This window comes from Siphateles boraxobius, unplaced genomic scaffold, assembly GCF_051911475.1.
Source record: "Siphateles boraxobius isolate OS27281-9 unplaced genomic scaffold, OSU_SipBor_1 68, whole genome shotgun sequence".
NCBI lineage: Eukaryota > Metazoa > Chordata > Actinopteri > Cypriniformes > Leuciscidae > Siphateles > Siphateles boraxobius.
In genome coordinates this window covers 6,253,654-6,277,447 of record NW_027509195.1, presented here as the reverse complement: position 1 = coordinate 6,277,447, position 23,794 = coordinate 6,253,654, and the positions used below count along the sequence as shown (strand labels likewise).

At 38.6% G+C, this 23,794-nt stretch overlaps 1 protein-coding gene across 1 annotated transcript in view; it reads right to left on the bottom strand.

Annotated features, from left to right (window-relative positions):
- Positions 1–5,528: 5,528 nt before the first annotated feature.
- Positions 5,529–23,794, bottom strand: part of ntsr1 (neurotensin receptor 1 (high affinity)) — a 42,984-nt gene continuing 24,718 nt past the window's right edge. The window contains exons 2-4 of the mRNA XM_077214284.1: positions 22,726–22,927; positions 13,775–13,859; positions 5,529–6,638 (exon numbers count right to left, since the gene is read on the bottom strand). Of these exons, the coding sequence (XP_077070399.1) occupies positions 6,389–6,638; positions 13,775–13,859; positions 22,726–22,927 (537 nt within the window). The 3' untranslated portion in view covers positions 5,529–6,388. The remainder of the gene's footprint in view (positions 6,639–13,774; positions 13,860–22,725; positions 22,928–23,794) is intronic.

Here is a 23,794-nt window from a genome sequence, read left to right as displayed (position 1 = left end):
TTCCGGAAATGGTCTAAATGTGTTAGATTTGAAAATATGCTTAATGTGGGTGATACCCTTTTCCGCCCATGTGTGAAAGTTCAATGTTTTTTTATTGCTTATAAAGTCACGGTTGTTCCACAGTGGGGTGAGGTTAGATGGAGCTAATGTAGAATTAGTGATTTGGTGAAATTTCCACCAGGCTGTCAGAGTGGTGGCTATAGTTACTGCCTTAAAACATGTGTGTTGTTTAATTGATTTGGTGAGGAATGGTATGTCAGCTATATTTAATTCTTTGCATAATGATTGTTCTATATCTAGCCATACAATATCAGATTGGGTGGGGCGAATCCATTTGTATATGTATTGCAGTTGGTTAGCCATTGAGTAATATTGGAAATTTGGTGCTTCTAGTCCTCCTTGAACCTTACTTTTTTGAAGTGTAGTGAGTTTTATCCTTGGCGTTTTATTTTTCCAGTAGAAGCGAGTTATAATGGAGTCTAGTGATTTAAACCAGGTGAGTGTGGGGTGGGTTGGAATCATTGAGAATAGGTAATTAATTTTCGGTAAAATCGTCATTTTTATTGCTGCTATCCTGCCGATTATGGAGATTGGGAGATTGAGCCATCTGAGCAAGTCGTCTTCTATTTTTTTTAGCAATGGTGTGAAGTTGAGTGTTACCAACTCTGACAGTCTGGAGGAAATCTTAATGCCTAAGTAAGTGATGTGATCTTGACAAATAGGTATTGGTGATTGCTGGGGAGCCACATCCCATTTGGTTTTATGTAAAGGGAGGGTGGAAGATTTATTCCAGTTTATTGCATAATCGGATATTTTTGAGAAGGACTGAATTGTTTTAATTATTTCTTGAGTAGATGTTAGGGGTTCTTGTATATATAGTAGGATATCATCTGCATAGAGTGAGATTTTATGTGTTTGTTGTGGTGTTTCAATACCTTTGATTGCTGGGTTTTGACGGATAGCTGCTGCTAAAGGTTCAATAAAAATGGTGAATAGGGATGGAGAGAGTGGACATCCCTGCCTCGTTCCCCTGTGCAGTGTGAAGCTTTGTGATGTTAGTCCGTTCGTTGTTACTGTGGCCGATGGTGATGTGTATAAAATCTTGATCCAGTTAATAAACGACTCTCCAAAGCCGAATTTTTGTAACGTGGTGAATAAAAATTTCCAGTTGACCCTATCGAAAGCTTTTTCGGCGTCTAATGTGGTAATGAGAGTATCTTTCTGTTGTACTGATGAGTAGTGCATTAAGTTGTATAATCTGCGGGTATTATTAGATGCATGTCTACCTTTTATGAAGCCGGTCTGATCAGGATGGATTATATACGGTATAATTTGTTCAATTCTATGGGCTAGTGCTTTGCTAATAATTTTTATGTCGACATTCATAAGTGAGATAGGACGATAGTTGGATGTGAAGGTGTGGTCTTTGTTAGGTTTAGGGATGAGTGATATAAGTGCTGTATTCATGTGGGAAGGGAATTTTGCGTTATGTTTTATGTCTGTTATTGTTCTGCTAAATAGTGGGTATAAAGTTGACCAAAAATGTTCATAGAACTCAGCAGGGAAGCCATCCGGACCTGGTGCTTTATTATTTTGCATGCTTTTCAATGCGGAATGAAGTTCTTTTTCAGTGATTGGTGATTCTAGTGTGTTTATTTGTTCCATGTTGAGTTTTGGTAGAATGGTGTTATCGAGGAATTGGGTTATGTCTTCTTGGTTTGGATCAAGATCAGATGAGTATAATTTTGTATAGTAATCTTGAAATATCTTGTTTATTTCAACTGGTGAGTTGGTTAGCTTCCCTGCCGAGTTTCTGATGGAGGTTATGGCTGTTCTTTCTTTATTTCTTTTAATTTGACTGGCTAAATATTTTCCGGATTTATTGCTATGGTGAAAAGTTTCTTGACGGAGCCTGTGAATCAGAAACTGGTTTCTTTTGTTTATTATTTCATTGAGCAATATTTTTTTTTCTCTAATTTCTTTATAGATGCTTTCTGATTGATTATTTGCATGTAAAATTTCTAATTCTTTTATTCTTTCTTCCAGTTGGGTTTCTCTTTCTCTGTCCTTTTTTTTTTTATGTACTGAATATGAAATAATTTTCCCCCGTAAAACTACTTTCCATGTTTCCCAGAGTAGCGATGCTGATGACTTTGGAGAGTCATTTATTTCAAGGAAGGATGTCCACTCTCTCTTGAAGTAGCTGTCAAATTCTGGATCTTTCAAGAGTGATGTATTAAAACGCCATCTGGTGGGGTGCTTTTGTATTGCAGATAGGTTCCATGTTAGAGTTACCGCAGAGTGGTCGCTAATAATGATCGGATGTATTTTGGTTTCTAAAATATTTGGTATGATTGAATTACTGGTTAGAAAGAAATCAATGCGGGAGTAGGTTTGGTGGACATTAGAATAAAAGGTGTATTCTCTGGCAAGTGGGTGTTGTAGCCTCCAACCATCGCAAAGACCAAAATCACTCATGAACTGTTTTATTGTTTTGGAAGATTGCCCAGATTTTCCTGTGTGTTTTGACCTGTCAAGTGATGGATTGATTACAGTGTTATAGTCTCCCCCTATAATTATTGGACCGTTAGAAATGTTTGAAAGAGAAGAGAAGAAATTTACAAAGAAGGAGGAATCATCAGAGTTTGGCCCATAAATGTTGCCAATTGTAATTGGATTATTATTGATTGAAATGTTAATAATGATAAAACGGCCTTCATGATCTGAAATGGTTGTATGGTGGTTAAACTGTATTTTTTTGTTTATTAAGATGCATACTCCTCTTTGTTTTGAATTATAGTGGGAGGAAAAACAGTGGTTAAAATGTGTAGTTTTTAAGCTGTTCTGTGTATATTGAGAGAGGTGTGTTTCCTGTATTAGACATATATCCGCTTGTGTATTTTTTAGGTAATTTAAAACTTTATTTTTTTTTGTTTGTGAACCAACACCACGAATATTCCAAGTTATGAATTTCAATTGCATGAACCTATAATGTATATTTCATAGTTACCTTGTGTGAATATAAGTCTGTGTGTGTGGATGTGAATGTGGTTGAGTGTGTGTGTGTGTGTGTGTGTGTGTGTAAATCTATAACAACAAATGACAAATAAAACAGGGATACCTATAAACAACAAATACAGAACATATAAACAGTGAGCAAGGCTATTTAGGTGCATTTAGAATACAATGTGCGTGTGTGGTGCAATTGGGTTAATGAAAGAATATGAAGATTATGAATTGACTATAAATTGAGCATAAACGGATTGGAAATGTTACATTGCTATTTTCAATTATTAGTAAAGCCAGGGAGTAGTGTCTTTGTCTCTAAATAATTGTCCATCAATATATAATTTGTCCACTGTGATGATTGCTTTTTTACCTTGATTGATCATTGTCCTACGGATGGGGAAAAGTAGCTTACGTCTGCGGATGATTTCTTGTGGATATTGATCGTTGAGTCCGTAATGAGTCCCTTTGAGCTGTCGTCCTTGTCGCTGTACCAGTACTTTTTGTTTGAAGTGTTCAAATTTGGCGATGATGGGGCGGGAACGGGTGGAGTTGATGTGTTTCTGTCCTAAACGGTGAACGCGATGGAAAGTGATGTGCTCTACAGTCTCTGGTGAAAGTTTGAGCTGGTTGATCAGGAAGTCCTTAACAGATTTTTCGGGGTCCTCGGTGGATGATTCAGGGATGCCGGAGAAGATTAGATTGTCTCTCATACTGCGTGACTGTATATCCAGGATGGTTTCTTGCATGGCTTTGTTCTCAGCGGTGACGGAGGTAAGTTGACTGTTTACTGTTGAGAGTTTTGTAGTGAGTGTGTCCACGGAGCTTTTCAGTGATTTGTTTTCTTCAGTGAGCGAATCGACTTGTTGTTGACTGTATTCCAGGCTGTGGCGGAGGTTTTGAAATTCTTTGTGCAGTACTTCGATTAGTGAGAGTCTAGATTCCAGGTTAGCTAAGCGCTCGTTGATTGATAAGAGTACGTCGGAACAGCAGTTTGTTTTGATCGGCGTGGAAGCTGGTGATGTTGGTGACGGCGGTGAATCGGTTGATAAGGGTGAATCCGAGGTGCGTGGTTTTTTGGCTTTGCTTGATCGGCCCATTGCAACGTTACAGAGTCTGTTGAAGTGATGGTCAATGTAATCCTCCAGTTGGTCCAGTTCCGAGTTGAAATCCAGGTTTTAAGTTAGGGTTAACGCGGGTGATGTTGTAAAGAAAAAAAAAAAAATACAAAGTTTGTTTGTCTTATCTAGCAGCGGCGCGCTGCCATGTTGAATTTCGCACCCAACGCGCACACACACACACTACGTCAGTACGTCAGTACGTCATCACGTCATCCAGTCAGTCAACCCTCTATATTCTAGCCCACTCATCTCTCTCTCTAAATGATTCCCTGTGACTGATGGGTGTATTTGTTGCAAAGCACAGCACAGCACAATGCTGTCCACAAGTCCCTGGCCAAAGTTTCTAAGAGATGAGCTAAAAAGTTATTGTGTGCTACTTCTCTTTCCTTCATCCACGCATATTCTCACTTCAGGCTTATTGGAAAAAACATGCCCATGGCAACATTTCTTATGATACTGCAGAGCCAAATGGTTGGAATTTGATCTAATCCAGGGGTGGATCTAAGGGGTGGAACTTAACCTTATTAGGTTTAGGAATGGAGTCAATGTTAGGGTTAGATTTGGTTAGACCTTTAGCTCCACTGATAAGGTCCAGAGAGGGGCAGCTGGACTTAAAGCTCCAGCCATTGGCTCTGCAGTGAGCAACTTCACACATTTCTGCAAAATGATATTACGTTTCTTCTTGCACGTTTGTGGAACTTTCAAAATGAATTTTTGAGTGAGTGGCACTAAAACAATGTTCAATTTTCTCAGATACAGATGAAAATGAATGTGGCAACATTTTATTACATTGATTATTGAATGTATTGTGGCAGTTTAATTATTTTCAACTGTAAAAATTAAATGTCCGATTAGTGGTGCTGAAAGGTTGTCTATCGTGTTTGAAACAATGTACTACCTACATTAATCCAGTGTTGTTAAAAGTACCTGTTCTTTTGTACCAAGTAGATACTTCAACTTGAAAAATGTGATGATACAGGCTTTCAGCAATACCTGTTGTACAGAGCAACCGTGTCATTTCGGTGTGGCAATTCCTGCTTGAAGGCAGCTTTGCTGAGCACTCTGTGAAGAATGTCAAAGGTTTCTATTTACAACGTGTTTTTGCACCGTTGAGCATTGTAGCCAATCACATAAATGTAAGTTAAGTGAGTGAACTCAATAGCCATTCAGAGGCGTTTAAAGTCGGCATGAAACATAAGTTGCTATAATATTTTTTCCCTATTGTGACCTATAACCGTGTGAAATAAACAAGAAAAATGTTGGGTGGGTCTTGGTTTTGTACAATTTGTCCAGTGTGAGCATATGAACTAAACAACTAGTTTAAGGAACTAAACAAAAAGTCTTTATTAATCGACAATCCACCCTTGTACCAATAATTTGTGTCAAAAAGGAATAAAAGGGTTTTGGTGTTTTACTGCCACAAGTGTTTATTTCAGCTGGAAACTGCAGTAAATTGTGTGTATACGTATAGCACATTTTCCCAATGAGCCTATGTTGCATATTCTATCATTGAAGACTCTCCTTTCTCTCTCTCTCTCTCTCTCTCTCTCTCTCTGCAAATTGCAAATCAAGGCAGTGTTTAAATGCAGCTACTTTAGAATGAGAGAATCAATTATGCCTGTGATCCTGTAGAGCATTTTTCAGTTTTCACACAAGAGCACTGCCTTCTTTGTATGTAGACTGTTGCTAAGGCTACGGAATGGTGACACTTAGTGTGTTGCAAGCAAGAGTCACTTTGACAATGCAGCAGCCTCCACTTTGAATGTCCCTGTTGTGCACCATTGAATAAAATAAATTCAAAATGGTGTATGTCCTTGTGTTCACAGTTATTCCAGTGTTGGTTGACTGGATATAAATAATCTGTATACACAACAGCAACCGTCTGTCTGTTCCCTTCATATACAACATTGTTATATTTCATATTTCGATTGCAAAAACAATGTCATATTGACAAATATATATAATATATTTTCATATTGAAAACAATGAACATCCGGATATACATTTGATATAATATGTTTGTATTTACACTGTTTCGGCTCATTATTCATTGTTTTTGGTGTGTATTTCGTGCTACATTTCCTCCCATAAACACGATAAGTGTCTCTGGTGCCAGTTCTGCAATGCATAAAAGCTACATATGGCGATCCAGTAAGATGAATATGACAAATTCTTGTAATAATAACTCAATATGAAAACATGCTTCGCTTCAGTGGTCTCTCATTGGCTGAAAGAATGGAACGACTGAATCTTATCAGTGTTTAGTAAATGGTTTCTTTGATGACATTGGTGGAGAAGGTCTGGTTGCTGCAGATGCTGACAGAGTGTCTGGTGAGAATGCGCTTCTGCTTATTATGGCGGCAGGGCAGGATTAGGTAGCGAAGCACGGAAAAAAAAATTTGCCGGTAGTTTGCCGAGACGAGGTTGTAGAGAATGGGGTTGATGGTCGAGCTGACGTAGAAGAGCACATTGGTGACCATGTAGAAGTAGTGGTAGAAATCAAAGAGAGCACTGTGGAAGAGAAAAATAAGTATATACTGAGAGAGATTTTGGTGCACCATTGTCATGCATATAGATATGTGCACTCTTTTTGAAGCCTGAAAGCTCCAGTCAACATTTATAGCAAGTACGTGTAAAGAAAGTTGTCAGTATGAAGGTGAGCAAATGTTCATTACATATGCCTTATATGTCTTGGGTATCTACTGTATGTAGTCTGATTGCTGAGAAATATAGGATCTTTTTACATCACTTTTTGATGGTGATGATGATGATGATGACCTTCATTCAACCAATTTTTTTTTACCTTTATATAAAGTAACACACAGGCACATATGCTATATTTTTGTATAAGTAATTTTAAATTATTTGTAGATTCAGTTTGCTGCTCAGCTTTCATAAAGAAATCAAAGTACTAAGCTTTGATTAAACCGGACTCACTTATTGCTAGTATACTGTAGATGACTCATGCTTAATTCATATCTATTTCTGCTATCCATTAAAAACATGCTTTTTTATTTCTCTCTCAAATTTCCCCACATCGTCAAAAATCCATATTTACTATAATATAATTTTAAAGAAATTAATACTTTTATTCAGCAAGGATTAATATTAAATTGATCAAAAGTTACAGTAAAGACATTTATAATGTTACAAAATATCTCAAATAAACGCTATTCTTTTCAATTTTTTATTCATCAAAAAATACTGTAAAAAATGTGACAGTTAACACAAAAATAGTATGCAGCACAACGGTTTTCAGCATTGCTAATAATAATACATGTTTCTTGAGCAGAAAATCAGCATTTGAGAATGATTTCTGAAGGATAATGTGACACTGAAGACCGAAGAAAATTGCTGCTGAGAATTCAGCTTTGCCCTCACAGGAATAAATCACATTTTGAAATATATTAAAATACAAAGTTATTTAAAATTGTAATCATATTTCACTGTATTGTTGTTTTTACTGTATTTTTGATCAAATAAATGCAGCCTTTGTGAGATTGTGTGTAAGAAATGAGCATTTTTATAACATAAATACATAACATAAATATTTATGTATATGCTATGGCTGATTTAATTTTAAATCTGCTTGATTTCGATGACTTTGGTGCTCTATATTCAATAATATGTTGTTCTGAAAGAGAGGGCATTTTCCTAGAGTGTGGGAGAGAAATAGAGGGATGGTTTTGCATAGTGATTTGAGTGTATGTGGGTAATATTAATGTCAAATGCTTCAAATGAGGGCTGTGTTTGACCCACCCTGGTTCCATCTCATGAATAATCGTATATCCCTTGGATTCATGTCTCGTCATCGCATAAAAAAAAAGGAAATTAGGCTTTGACTACACAGGGCAAACGTCATATGCATAATCCATTACGCCTGTGATATTTGATCACATCAGAAGTATGATATGTAGCATATCCACAGAAGACAGAATCAGTATGAATCTCTATCAGCTCAGCAAGAGTATTGACATTCAATGCAACAATCTTTGCAAACTTTGGCAAACTAGTCGTTCTAGTGTGTATTGTAGTAGCCTGTGAACTTGTAAACAAAACTGTCTCTGGGAACTGATAAAAACCTGTGCTTCTGGAAATTGTGCCAAGCCAGCCAATCAGATTGGAACTTGCTGTTTTCAAAAAGCTCATTACAATTTTTGTGTGCAATATACATCAGGCATTTAATAAACTGTCTGTTGCCATTCCATTTGAGCCTGCTAAAATGCCTTATGCATACTGGTAGCATGCCAAAACATTGAATGCCTTAACATCTCCCCATTCATATCCTAACAAAAAGTAAAACCTATATTTCTAAAACCTGCAGAGGACAGACAAAATACATCAAACACTGTCTAGTTTGGAGTCAAATGGCCTAACCATCAGCAAAAAATACTTGAGACTGATGTCCCACTGCCTTGTAGCTCTCCAAATATACATTTTGCTCTTTTATTTAAAAGTGAATGCTTTTTATTATAATATCAGTCCTCATGCTACACTTCTCAAATGTATTTAAAATATAAGTATTCTTTCAGCTTGAATACCTTTTAAGTATGAATAATGAGCATAATAATTTGCAATGCATTTTTAAAGAAGATAATTTTGGCCATCTGGGTGAAGCTTCTAATGTTCTCCCTTAGGCAACATTGATGATGAGTCCTGCATCCTAAAAAGCTAAACAGAACTGAGAAGAATCATTAATCTGACAGACTTTTTCCCCCCAATATTTTATTGAATGATGAATTGATTCAGTGGCTATGTAGCCTTTTGTGGAAATTAGACCGCACAACATGATTCTGCAGCAGTTTAGTAAATCATATTGAAATGTATACAAGCAAGAATCAATTGTCATGAGTCTCCTCAGATCAAATGAAAAGACCTTTAATCCAATATAAGTAAAATGTCAGGCTGACATTACGAGTCTGGTTTTAATCAGTATTGTCCATATTTTTGTTTAAATAAAATCCTTTTTTGTCACCATAATGCGTCTTCATCAAAACCTTAATGGGGCCTTTCCATAACATTTTCCTTTAATATGTTCACTCCTCATCTTCTGATTCTTTCTGCTTTACTAAAACATCAAACGTACTTCAACATCAAGTACTGCTTTACTTCTGTAAAAAAAAAAAAAAAAAAAGTAACCCTTGCAGGTAAAAAGTACAGATACATCTGATACCTATAATCAGCACACCAAACCACTCAGAACACAATATCAACCACATAGCAACACACTAAAAACCACCCTGGTTGTCACCCTGGCAACACGCAAAACCTCTTAGAACATCAAAGCAACCACATAACAACACGCTTAAAAAAAATCAACAGACAACGACCACTCAGAAGACCATCACAACCATAGATACGTATACGTAGATTCCACATTTGATCGCACCAGACACGTCGAAGCGTCCGCCAACTTGAAATGATTAATATGACAGTGTTCATCACTCACACTAACAAATAAATTAATTTTCATAGAAAATGTCACAGGATTGAGTAGCATTTGACTGTAAAAACCATGTGCTATAAATTTCAGACAAAAGGATAACCTTAGAAGTGAGAATGAGCTGGTGTTTTTTTTAATCATTTTTCACAATTGCTAAAACACAGTCCAAACACTTTCACCCATTTTCTCACAACATTAAACACAAAACCAAACCTTCAAACCACATTCACAAAACCCCTGACTCTTCTGGAAAAATCAAACAATCTGCTCAAAACAAATTTATCTCTCTCTCTCATTAACCATTTCAGTCATCTCTTGGTGATTCTATGGCCATCTCTCACATACTCGAGAGACTGTCATGAATTTTCTTGGCAATGTTTTTTTTTTTTCCGGGGTAGGTTGCCAGGTCTTTCCCCAACTCATTACATGACTTGGGACTCACACACAATCATACATATGTCCAATTCGGCATGTCCAATCCACCTAACCTGCATGTCTTTTGACTGTGTGGGGGAAACCAGAGCACATGCAAACTCCACACAGAAAGGAGCTGGCTCAGCTAGGGCTTGAACTGGCGACAGTGCTACCTACTGAGCCACCATGCCACCAAAATCATTTAACTTGTACTTAAAATCAAACAATGCTTTCAGATCATTCACACAGCCAATGTACTGTATGAACACTACAGATAATTCATTAGACACTACATAAAAAAATGTAAGTTCTGGTGTGCCAGATCCTGCCTTGACAATACTCCACATCTTACTATTCCTCATCCTCTTTCTCCTTGTCCACCACCTCTTACACATACTCTTCCTTCTCTCCCTCTCAGATTGTTTCCATCCATTGTTGGTATCAACATTCAGTGCACCTATGCTCTCTGAGCTGCCTTATATTTGTCATGTTCCTGTCTGTTTTGATCTTCTGTTTTCATTCTTAGTCACATGTCTTTTGTTTTCCCACCACTCATTGGTTTCAATGCCTACCGTCATTAGTTCATCTTCATCACCTGTGTCCTGTTAATCACCTTCATCTGTATCACCTGGTTATGTTCATCAGTGTCTGTATTTAGTTTGTTCAGTTCATTCAGTCTTTGTCAGTTGTTAGTCTTATTTAGATGTGTTTTGTGTGCGTGTTCCTGCCCGTCATCCTGCCTGAACCGTACCTGTGAGTCTTATATTAGTAAACTGTTTGTATTGGAGCCTTTTGACTTTGAGTCCTTCTTCAACCCGCACAACATCGTGACAGCACAACCGAACACCCTGTGGACGACAGGGTTAAAATTATCGTCCTGGCTCTGGAGAGCCAAAACATTTTTTCTTTCGTTGTGGGTTTTTGCCGCCTTGCCATCGTCAGCGACCCCGGACGATGTGAGCTTGTGCACGTTGTTCCAGATCGGGGCCACTTTCAACCAGCACATTGACCTCCCACCGGACACCACCGGACTAGACTGGAGGGAGACCGTCAGCCGGTGTCTGGAGAGCCTTGTGTCCCGATCCCGAACACAACCTGCCAAGCCTGAGTCTCATCCCACCGAGACTGTCCAGCCGAGATCCCTCACCGCTGGCCCCGTCCAGCCCAGAGCCCTCACCGCTGGCCCCGTCCAGCCCAGTGCCCTCACAGCTGGCCCCGTCCAGCCCAGAGCCCTCACCGCTGGCCCCGTCCAGCCCAGAGCCCTCACCGCTGGCGCCGTCCAGCCCAGAGCCCTCACCGCTGGCGCCGTCCAGCCCAGAGCCCTCACCGCTGGCGCCGTCCAGCCCAGAGCCCTCACCGCTGGCGCCGTCCAGCCCAGAGCCCTCACCGCTGGCGCCGTCCAGCCCAGAGCCCTCACCGCTGGCGCCGTCCAGCCCAGAGCCCTCACCGCTGGCGCCGTCCAGCCCAGAGCCTTCACCGCTGGCGCTGTCCAGCCCAGAGCCTGCCCAGCCAGAGACCGTCACGACACCAGAGCTCCAATTCCCACCCAGCCTCCCTCTCCCACCTCCTCCTAGTTTTCACTCTTCGACCTTTCCTCCACCACTACCTGGCAGCCCCGCTGCTCCTCCTGAAATCTTCGAGAAGGTGGAGTCGCCGTGGATCTGCCTGCCACCAACTCCCTCATGGTCAGGGGATACCCGGTCTCCTCCTCGGACCTCCTCTACCTGGACTCTGCCTCAGCCTTCCGGTCCATTACATCCACCGTGGCTCTTACCTCCCTCACCTCCGGCGTGGCCCTTCAGCCCACCAGCTCCTCCGGGCTTCCTCGTCCCCCCGGTTCCCCCTTGGTCCTACATCGACCCGCTCTCGCCCTTGGACTACCCTCCTCTGGCTTCGCCTCGTCACTCCATCCTTCGGGCTCAGTTGGGCTCTTCTCTCCCTCCGGCTCAACCTTGGTCCAGGGTCGCTCCGGTTCCGCCGCGGTCTTCAGGATCCCCGTCTTGGCCTCGGTCGCCGGAGCCGTCGGTCTCACATTGTCCCTCCAGTCCTTCGACATCGCCCTGTCTCGTCGGCTCTACTGCTCCACCCGGGTCTCCTTGATCACCTGCTTCGGCTCCCTGGAGTCGTCAGCCCCGCCTCCTCCATGGCTCCTCCCTCCGTCATCATCACCATGGCCCCCCGAAGGGCCTGCTCCGCCCTGGCCGCCTGCTCATCCTGCTCCGCACTGGCCGCCTGCTCATCCTGCTCCGCACTGGCCGCCTGCTCATCCTGCTCCGCCTTGGTCCCTCTTCGGCGCGAGGTCGCGCCTTCCAGAGTGGAGAGGGGGGGAGTAATGTCACGTTTGTGTCTGTTTTGATCTTCTGTTTTCATTCTTAGTCACGTCTTTTGTTTTCCCGCCACTCAATGGTTTCCATGCCTACTGTCATTAGTTCATCTTCATCACCTGTGTCCTGTTAATCACCTTCATCTGTATCACCTGGTTATGTTCATCAGTGTCTGTATTTAGTTTGTTCAGTTCATTCAGTCTTTGTCGGTTGTTAGTCTTATTTAGATGTGTTTTGTGTGCGTGTTCCTGCCCGTCATCCTGCCTGCCTGTACCTGTGAGTCTTATATTAGTAAACTGTTTGTATTGGAGCCTTTTGACTTTGAGTCCTTCTTCAACCCGCACAACATCTAGACAATATTTTGTACAGCTCACATCATTTGAAACTACAACCACTTAGAATAATAATAATAATATAATAACCTTTATTTTCTATAGCGCCTTTAAATGGACATCAAAAAGCGCTGTACAAAAACAATTAAAACAGCAAAGATACAACACACAAAGAAACATAATACACAATAATAATAATAAAACATAAAAGACAATAAATTAATTAAAACTGAACCTAAAAAAATGAGTTTTAAGCTTTGATTTAAAAATAAATAAAAAAATCTCAATTGGAAGAGAATTCCAAAGTTTTGGAGCTAATGAAGATAAAGAACACCAAACCAACTGCATAGAAACAGACTGTAGCTTTTATGGGCAAGTACCAGTCATATTTCTGAATCTAGTTGTCATAACTGTCAAAACCAATGCATTTTTTAGCAAGGGTTCAAACGTCAAGATTTTTTCTGGATATTGGAATTCCACTGAGGTGAACTGTGCATCGGATCATAAAAATGACCCATCACTCATCAGCATATGGTTAAGGAAGTTCACGCAAGCTATGCGTGACAACCACAACATAAATTTGTGTGCAGTCAGCCACTGATAAAAAATCACATGTACATGCTCACACGTTCAGATTAGTTTGCTCTGTGTATGTGGTGCTCTGTATGAATTATAAGCTGAGTGTAAGAGCATGTGTCACAGATTTATTGATTCGCCCCTTAAATCATAGAAGAAAACTCCCAGAAATCTCTACCACCACCAGATGCATCATGATTTATGTGCACTGCTGTTGGTGGGCGCTGCCCAGAACAAAGCATTGATTTGTGGAGCTATTATGTGTGGTGAGCTGGCTACAGGCTACAACTTTTCATCTTTTGTGCCTTGGTATGTCATTTATAAGCTACTTTGTATGTTGTTAATACGAAGCTCATGGACTTCAGCAACTCAGTCTCTAAAAAACAGAAGAACATCGGTCGTGAATTGCAGTTACACTTTTTGTGCATCTATACTCTCAGCGTGTGTGCATTGGCAGATAAGTGAGTGCAAATCGAAGAGTTGAGAGAATATTTTACATTTGAAGTTTCATTTGATTTTTATTGTATTGTGTTGTGATTTTATGAAACTGAAACTCACGGTGTCCATTCAGTGACATAGCAGTACATTAGTCTTCGAGCATGGTATGGCAACCAGCACACCACAAAAGCAATGACCACGGCACCTGTGGAGAATAAAATAAAAGAGAAATAATAGGTAAAACATTCATAATAAGGAGCACTTTCACCCTTGTGCAATAATATATGAAAATCAACAGGTTTTAAGAGCACTGCTGGTGGCTTCAGCATGTAATAGTCACATCTGGTAGAAAGATCATTTGTTTCCTGACAGAAATGATTTTGAACTCTCACTCTTTTCTTTTACTGATCCCATTGCAATCTATCAACCCCTTCAGGTCTGATCCGAGTCAAGAAGGGGTTGATTCACTCATCTCTGTTGAATGTTTGTATGAGGCTCTTGACTAGAGGCACAAGGCTATTGATCCCTCAAATAGTGTTAGGCAGTGACAGTAAAAATGTGCTTCCTCCCTTGGTATCAACTTCATGTCCATTTCAAGGCTTTTAGATTTATTTATTTATTTAAGTTGGTTTCAACATTATATTGGGATTTTGTATAAATACAACCATTTATATGGAAGTGGTCACACTGTCACACAGTTGAATGTGACAATATACACATGGATGGCTTCATGAACTGTTTGCATAGCAATTTGTTTCGCTTGTGTTTCATACATAAAACCTAATGGCAGATAACAAGTCATGCACATCCACATTGAGATGAATATGAATGTTAACAGATAGCTTATAGTATTACAGTTTTTTCAAATTGCTTACACACAATTTCTGAAACTATGGCTCAATTTCTTGAAACTCTACACACACAACCACAAAACACGCACACAACATCAGGGCTCTCAAGTTTTGAAGACAGACAAGAGTGACATGGGGGTGTTCCAGTGTTCTAGAACAAACTTGTGTTAATTCATATTCTATATTTAGTTTGTTCAAAAATGTTCAAAAGCATTTAGTAATCACTTAATAGTTAAAATTGTTAGCATTTAAATGGGAAATACCAATGAAAAGATAATTTCTGCCAATTGTATATTAACAGTTGACCTATCATTGTTTTATTTTATTTAGATAAAGAGTTTAACTTTGGTTGTGTTTTAGTTGGCCCTATGGTACAATTAAACATTTTTGCAGTGTTGTGGAAGCTACTTTGAAACTATAATGTTTAGTAAAAATTGGGGGAATACATTTTTAGCTGTCCATTGACATAAACCTCCTGAACAAACCAATTCACTAGAATGAACCATTTAGGGCAAACTGGTAGCATGTTTCTGACTTAAAGGTACATATGAGCACATTGATTTTACTGAAAATGTAAGTTATTAGCGTCAGCATCATTACTTTTACTTCCCAAAACTGGAATTTTGTCTGGAATTTTGACATAATTACTGTAAATATTCTATTCCATTATTTGGCGTGCAGCGAAATAGATAATCATTTGTTGTTACAGTATTTACAAGAACTATGGAGAATATTAGCTTTGTAGGTGATTTCAAATCAGTTTCAAGCAAATCCATTCAGCTCCACGTATTGTTTATCTCTCGGTGCCAAAACAGAGAAGTGCTAAAAACACAGCCATTTAATTTTTTCTGGATCAAACTAGTCACCCATTTGTCACACCGATCGTGATTTAAATGGCTCTGTGTGTGTGCGTGTGTGTGTGTTTGTGTGTGTTGTGTGTGTGTGTGTGTGTGTGTGTGTGTGTGTGTGTGTGTGTGTGTGTGTGTGTGTGTGTGTGTGTGTGTGTGTGTGTGTGTGTGTGTGTGTGTGTGTGTGTGTGTGTGTGTGTGTGTGTGAAGGAGAGAGATTTATGGAGGATTCCTCTTCACTTTGAAATGTCAGCAGAAATGACTCATATAACTTCCGCTTTTGTAAATTATATCAATAACAGACCTTCGGTTTTGATCTGCTTTTCTTAAACGATTAAATCTTGCCCATGGTTTTTCTATTTACCCAAATCGAATTTGTTTTTCCTTATTTGAGACTAGAAGCAATTAAAAGATAAAGCCTCAGAGAGGGAGGCTGGAGACAGATTAATGTTGCATGGTCTCAGCTTGTTTCTTTTGAAAATATATCGCAGTTATCGGGGGTTTCCACCATCAGTAATCACTGGTGTAAGTGTTGCCCTTTCTTTTGATCATTTATTCAGTAACATGAAAATATTGAAAAGTAAATTAATTACAAGAGCAAAAATTGCTTATCAGAGGTCTCTGCCCCCAGTACATTATAAACGTTTTACTTTGATAATGTAATATTATTGTAAATCCTCCTCTGCTCGTTTCAGCTCACTGCAGTGCAATGCCGACTGCTTTAGGCATTTTGGCTGTTACACTTTGTTTTTTTTTTATGAATTTCATTTTCTCCTCATTCCACCTGTCTATCTCCTTATCTTATCACTAATGGAGCAGTAAACTAGTAAGTAACCCTATATTTGAAATGTTAATGTGTCAGGACAATGTTGGTGCAGAGCCATGGATGAAAATTGTGAAATTCAATCATAAATACACTTTTGTCTGAATAGCTTTGAAATGAAAAGCTAAATGTCATTTGGGTACACGCATGATATGTGATATATGTTTGTTTTTCAATAGTCAGTCAGTCTTTATTCTCAAAGCCCGGTTGATCCCAATCCTCACAAACATAAATACAGATCAGCGACAGATCGCACAGAAGAGGATTAGGCTTACACAGCAGTAAAAACATGGACTGCTTCAGACAGCGCTGTCGAAATAAATAAATGTGTACAGCATACAAGCACATTGGTTGCCAACACAATGCTGCAATTTTAGTGTGTTTCAGGAGCCGAGTGAAGAAAAAAATAAGCTTTAATATCTTGTGTCTTTGTACCAGTATAGTGTTGTTTTCATTTGAAATCAGTAGATGCATAAATACATTTGCAAATGACAAAAATCTTACCCGGTGCCATGCTTTGCTAAGACCTAATTAGTTCTATTATTTTAGGTTGTGAATATGGTAATTAGGCAGTGCTACTGAGTATTTTGTCCATTAAATTTTGCCCCCAACCCACTTTAATTCTTTGTTGGGGTCAGTCTCATTTAGCAGATTACGACTCATTAAGAAACTTCAATTATTCATGTAGCTTGTGTATAGCATATTTGTGATAGAAACAGCAAATGATACAAAATCGTGTGTAATATCTTATGCAAAGCAATTATTAGCATTTGAAAAGGACCAGAGATGGTACTTCATTTTCTCAGTCAGAGCAACACTTCCTGCCACAGTTCTTGCAAAGGGTCAAGATGAGCACCTAATCACATTGCAAGCCAATGAGAATAGATCTTCTCTCTTTCACTCTCTCTTACAAAAGTTAATCCATATCTACAGTCTGTCTGTCTTGTTGTTTGACTTCATCTCTCCTAAATGCTGTCCTACAGTCAGATCCCATCCCATTTTGTATTTTTTAAAAACAGAGTCACTGAGATGATAGGGCAAGAGATATGCCCTTAGCGGTGAAATTCTCTAAAAAAGTATTGGAATTATGCTATGGTATCTTAACAACATGAAACATAACTTGTTGACATCAGTCACGTTCCGTTTAGTTTTGTTCATGGACTTTCAGTGTGTTTTCATCTGTCAAATGTTTCTTTGTTCATTTTCCTGTTACTCATCCGTCTCCTTGGTTACCGTCATTATTAGTTCATGTGTGTCAGCTGTGTTTAGTAATTATCCTCTTGTGTTCACTACTTAAGTTGCTACTTCTGCACTCCTTGTCCGGTCACCGTAATACCTACTGTTGTGTTTATGTGAGTTTCCCTGCCTGTTAGCTGATTCTTGTGTGTTATTATTAAAGTGTTGTTTTCATCTTATGAGTTTTCAGCCTGTTCCTGAGTTCACAACACCATTGCAACATCAAGAAGAATGAGCCGAAAACAAGCAACTTTATATGTGACGCATATTTTTTCATGGTAAGTAACACTTTAGAACTTATTAGCTTATAGCTAACGAATTAGCCAAATAAATATAAAAGTACAATACAGTGAAGAAAAGGAAAGGTGCAGACTAATTATAAAACCAGTTGACTTGATTCATAATGAAGAGAAAATGTCCAGACCATGACAATACATGGAAAAGTTAAAATATAAATTACAATTTCTATGGCTATATATATATATATATATATTTGCTTTATTTTTTTCCGCCCCACATTCTATCCACATTTGACACAGCACCACTGTTATTTTAATATTATGTACATACTATTTTAGTATTTATTGACAGTGTTTTTTGCTTTTATATTTTATAAGTTAACTTTTATGTGCTTTTTTATAATTTTGTATACTTTTTATGTGCTTTTGACATTTTTTTATTAGTTTCTTTTATTTTTATAGCTTTCATTTTTATTTTAGTTTAGTACTTCAACTTTAACTTATTTATTTCAGTTAGGTTCAAAGACAACATTTATACTTTATCTAATAATACTTTTCATTTTATTTGTGCTTTTTACTTTTTTTATTATTTTCTTTTATTTTTATAGCTTTCATTTTTATTTTAGTTTTAGTACTTCAACTTTAACTTATTTATTTCAGTTAGGTTCAAAGACAACATTTATACTTTATCTAATAATTCTTTTCATTTTATTTCAGCTTTATTTCAATAAAAACTATATTTTTACTAGATTAAGTTTCAGTTAACAACACTGATGAGCACTTATTATTTGTTGACTACACTAACATGGAGTTTTGTATAGAATGTGCTGTGGTTGTATGGCCCTAAACCCCGCTAGCCTGCAAAACAATATCTTTCTTTTTTTCATTATAGAATACAGAACATCACCATAACTTTGAAGAACTTGACTCGAGATGTCTCACTAAGTGCCTGCTTTGGATCCAGTTCAGGAATCAAAGTAATTCTGTTTCTGAATTTTAAAAGCACTCATGCAAATTCAAATTCAGTTGACGTAGAAGCGAGTGGAGCCAACGTTAGATAAATTGACAAGACTGGATAAAAGTGCTGCCTAAAAGTGCAGCCAACACTCTCTAACCCTGTATGAACCTGCTGGGCACAAGAAAGCGCCCTCTGCAGATTTGCCTATTAGTCTTTTAGTCAGCAATTTGCAGGCTCTTACATCAACCATGGATCACCTCACCCACTCATGCTGTCACAGTGACAGATGAAGTGTTTTATGGACAAATTCTGCTAGATCTATCAGTGCATGATCGGAAATGTTGAGGATAAAAGGTAAACAAGTTATAATGGTATATGGAAATGATTGTTTGAAGTTAGGTCAAGTGTGAGAGAACATGCATTTCAGTTGGGAAAACAAACTCCTAAATGGGTCCTATAGTGTTTTTCCATTTTGTTTAACTTTAGTTAGTATGTAATGTTGCTGTTTGAGCAAAAAAAGATTTGCAAGGTTACAAAGTTCAAAGTCCTCTCCAAAGGGAGGTGTTTTATCTAATAGAATCCACTTTTCAAGAATTACAACGAACGTCTCATTTGGACTACAACATGATTAGATGGTGGATAACATTGTCTCTATAATGTATAAGACAAACATACACCTCTGAAACGTCCTGTGAAATTCATGCTTGCAAAGTCTGTGCATGAAATCCGTTCTGGATGGTCCCCTTGTATGTTAACAATAACATTGTCAGGGTCTGAATCGGGCTTGAATTGGTTTGAAATTGCTGCCATCCTTTATTTACACTAGAGTAGAGCTCGCAGTTATGGAGGGGTGGGACATTTCCCGAACACGCACTATGCGCTGCGCTGGTAGTGCAACACACTGGGCCAGCTAACCAATCACAGCACATTTCATATTTCGGAAGGAGAAGCTTCATTGAAAATGACGCGTTAAACCAGATAATATTATTATTACCAGCTGTAATAATGTAAAATACAGTATGTGAAAAAATAGTGTTTTTTGAACAATCAAGCATGAAAGCATATTCTAGTACACCCCAAAAACAAAATCAAGACTTTGTAAAAGAGCATAATAGGATGTGTGGATCCACAGACTGTATTTCATTACTGATATAGCTGAGTTTTTACACATACTCACACATGTGCAGAAATGAGAGGCATTAATTGCAGGATATGGCATAAACACCTGCTTTTTATTTATTTATTTATTTATTACAATCACTTATAGTAGTAATTGGAGGCTGCAATAAAAATTATTTTTTTTAAACATTATAAGGAGACTTGAGGTTTGAATAGACACGGCACTACGGGACGATAAACGTAAAATCTGTCGATCGCTGTGGTGACGAGCTGGGCTCTGGGTCGGGCTGTGGCTGATGTATGGATCGGGGGTAGACACTCTCAACGCGTCTCGTTGTTGTAACGGGATGACCGGCGAAACGTCAAAACTCCACGGTAAAGACATTATGTTGACTGTTTCGGGCCAACGCAGCAATTCTGGCTGCAAAATAAATTTTTAGGTCCGGTCTTCTGTTAGCAAGGGTTGAGGACAGGCACAAAGATGACGATTTAGGTAAATCGGATTTAATAATCTTTAATTATATATCACTGGTAACGAAAGAAACACAACCGCAAAATGACGCTAATGACCGGACACTTGAGAACTGAAACTATATACTTGTATACAGATTGTAATGTGGTGAACATAGCTGAAACAAATGACAAATCATATTAGTAACCATGATAATGACATACAAAGGGCCGGAAACTGAACCAAGGAAAACAGGAACAAATGAATACTAACTAAAAGTCCAAGAAAGTTAAACTAAGGATGCTTTCACACCTGCCTCGTTTAGTTCGGTTGAATCGCACTAGAGTTCGCTTCCCCCCTTGGTGCGGTTCGTTTGGGCAGGTGTGAAAGCAGCAATCGCACTCGGGTGCGCACCAAATAAGTGTACGCTTTCAAGCGAACTCTGGAGTGGTTTGTTTGTGGTGAGAACGTGATTCGACCTCGAACAGACCCAACTGCCAAAGAACTGCGCATTTTTGGACTAAACCAGCTGCCGCAGTCAAACTAAATATTTAGATTTTCAATAGCGCTCCCTTTAAGCCATGACAGACTTACCGCGTTCTGCACTCTCACTAAAATCTCATCATAAACACTGAAGTTGTCCGCACTGCACAGTGAATTTCTTATTTATATCGTGTTTGTTGTTTATGGGGGGATTTGCGAAAGGATAAAGCTTGTGCTGATTCTGAACATAGGCTGCTTCACTGTGTGCGAATTCTCCGCATGTCTGCCGGATTTTCCTCTTTGTTTACTTCCGGGAGTTCTGTTGGAATTTTACCGCACGTTAATTCTGACCAATTTAAGTGCAGTTGTGGAAATATGTTCAAGACACATCTGGCCAACGAGTGATGTGGATGTTGTCACGTGACTGCATTTTGGTTCGTTTCATCAACTCATCAACTGATTCGGACCAGAGCAATCAGTGTGGTGTGAAAAGGAACCAAAATGCCTGAAAATGATAGAAAGTATAATTTTTCGCCCTTAGTCCGGGCCAAATGAACCGAACTACAGGTGTGAAAGCACCCTAAGAACAAACATAACTAAATATCCATAACATTTATGACCCACTTAAATAGGACTTGGAAATGGCCCGGTTTCACAGACAGGGCTTAGACTAAACTAGGATTAGGCCTGAGTTCAATTAGGGCATTCAAGTAGCTTGTATATACATGTTTATAAACACCATAAACACAAATCATTAAAACATAATGATCACTTGATTTGCTTTTTAAAAGTGTACTTTGGTGTGTTAAGAAACATTGTCATGAAAATGTACTCTATTTAAATACACTTAAAAGCCTTTTATTTCATTAATACGGTATAATCTACAAGTTCAGTTTTTTCTATATAATTTTAAGATTTGCACGTTCAATACAATTAACACACAACTTTACAACAAGGGAAGGAAGTGATGACTATACATTTCATTGATGATATAAAGCCCTTTGCTTTTGTCTTTTTGTGTTTGAAATGCATTGCAGTGTAACAGCATTTTGTGACGAAATACTGCATTTCATGTCGTGTAATTCCCTCAGTCCATTAAATTATTTAGGTTACATTTAGTGCCTTTAAGGGGCTTCTGGCAGAAAATCACATCAAACAGTCTCTTATGATGCAGTAATTTAAATGAACAGTAATGATTGTCTCCCCCATGGTGCTGAAAGCTGCTGTGAGAGCAGCCAAAAGTCTGCAGTCTACTGGCAAAACAAACTAACTCTGGATTCTTCCCTGGTGTACATATCTCAACTTCATCTCTAATGGAAAAATACATGTTCTTCCTGTTTAAGAGACTTAAATGAGTTTGTAAATTAAGTTAAATTGAATAGCTGTGGCAGTACATATTTTTAGCTCCCATCATTCAAATCATCCCCTTGTTAGACCAGCACAAAACATTTTCTACATCCAAACAACGGGAAAAAAATCACTGAAAGTGCTGTGTGAGCATACATAATTTTCATTGCACACATACAGTATTCAGTTTTCAATTGCCTGTAAAATTTAAAAAAAATAAGTGTGTAGAGAAAATAGCTGTTTATAAAAGCAATACAGTGTACAAAGCCCTGCAGTGTATTCTGAGCATTATAATAGGTGTTGTTTGTGACTCAGCCTTGTCCCTGCATTATCTATGAGGATATTGATAAAATGTTTTTCACTGTTTGATGTTGTAGAGTTTATGGTCAAATTCAACCATAGAGAGACTGCGGGGACACACACGCACGCACGCACACACGCACTAGTGATGTAGTACTCGACTCGAGACCGATCTCAAGACCAATTTCTGCTTTCTCGGACTCGTCTCGGACTTGTTCCTTCAAAGACTCGGTCTCGACTCGGACTCGACCCTTCAAAGACTCGGTCTTGACTCGGACTCGGCATAAGCGGTCTCGTCCCCATCACTAGTAAAAGCATTCCATATTTGACTCCTGTATACTACTGATTTTATGAATACATTGTAAATTAATTTATAATATTATATTGGACACTTGAAAAAACATAAAGGTACTCACGCAGCACCATGACTCCATGGCGCATTGACTGGGCACGGTTGGGTTCAACCGCGACACTAAGCATGGTAGCGTTGCCTCCGATGATACAGATGCGATTGTCCTGGGCAGACTCCCGAAACATGCGCAGTAGCTGACTGGCTATGACTCCATTTAATGCAGAGATCAGTGCCATGGGAACCACAAAGGACAGGAAGGCATTCACCTTGAGGAGTTATAGGGAACAAAGGAAAAAGAGGGAATAAGTAGGCAAGTGGCTTTGACTTTTATGATGTTTTTTTGTTTGATGCAGACTCTCTCTCTCTCTCTGTATTTTTTAAACAATTTTTTTACTGTCACGTTATTTATGGTATCTCTCTCTCTATCTATTTTTATTTACTATCACACTGTTTATGGTATGCCTATTTTTGAGACTTGTGTAGACCGCACAATTCTATATCCATTTGACAAGACCTGCTAGGGAAATGTGTATGATAAAAGCCAGTCAGTTGGATAGAATTTTTTTAAATACATCCAAATTTTTATCCAAAGCAGCACTGCAATTATTTCATGCATTCAAGGTGTTCAGTACATTTGATCAATTAATAGGAGTCGAAGTTATGTGTGCACAGCGAAATACGAGTTATGTGTGCACAGCGTCATAACATTTTTTGATTTATTCTTCCACCGGAATAAGAAGGTTCTCTTGATACCTCTTAGTAATCTCACCCAAAATGCACACACACTAGGCTCAAAGGTTTTTATACTGTACAAGCTGTATATTCTTTCCCCTTACACTAAAGCAACCCCTAAATCTACCCATCACAGAAACCTTTCTGCATTTTAACATTTTTATTAAAGATTGTTTAGTATGTTTTTAAGCCCATTTAATTACAGGGGCTCAGAAAATGTCCCAACAAATCATGTTTACGTTGTAATACCAGTGTACTACCTATGTCATTATACATATTTGTGTCCTAATAAATCATATAAATAAGCACAACCACGCACACAGACAGACAGACACAAAAACACGCACAATTATTACTGCAAGTTATGCAGGGCTCTTTTCTTGAACTGGTCACATTCCTAG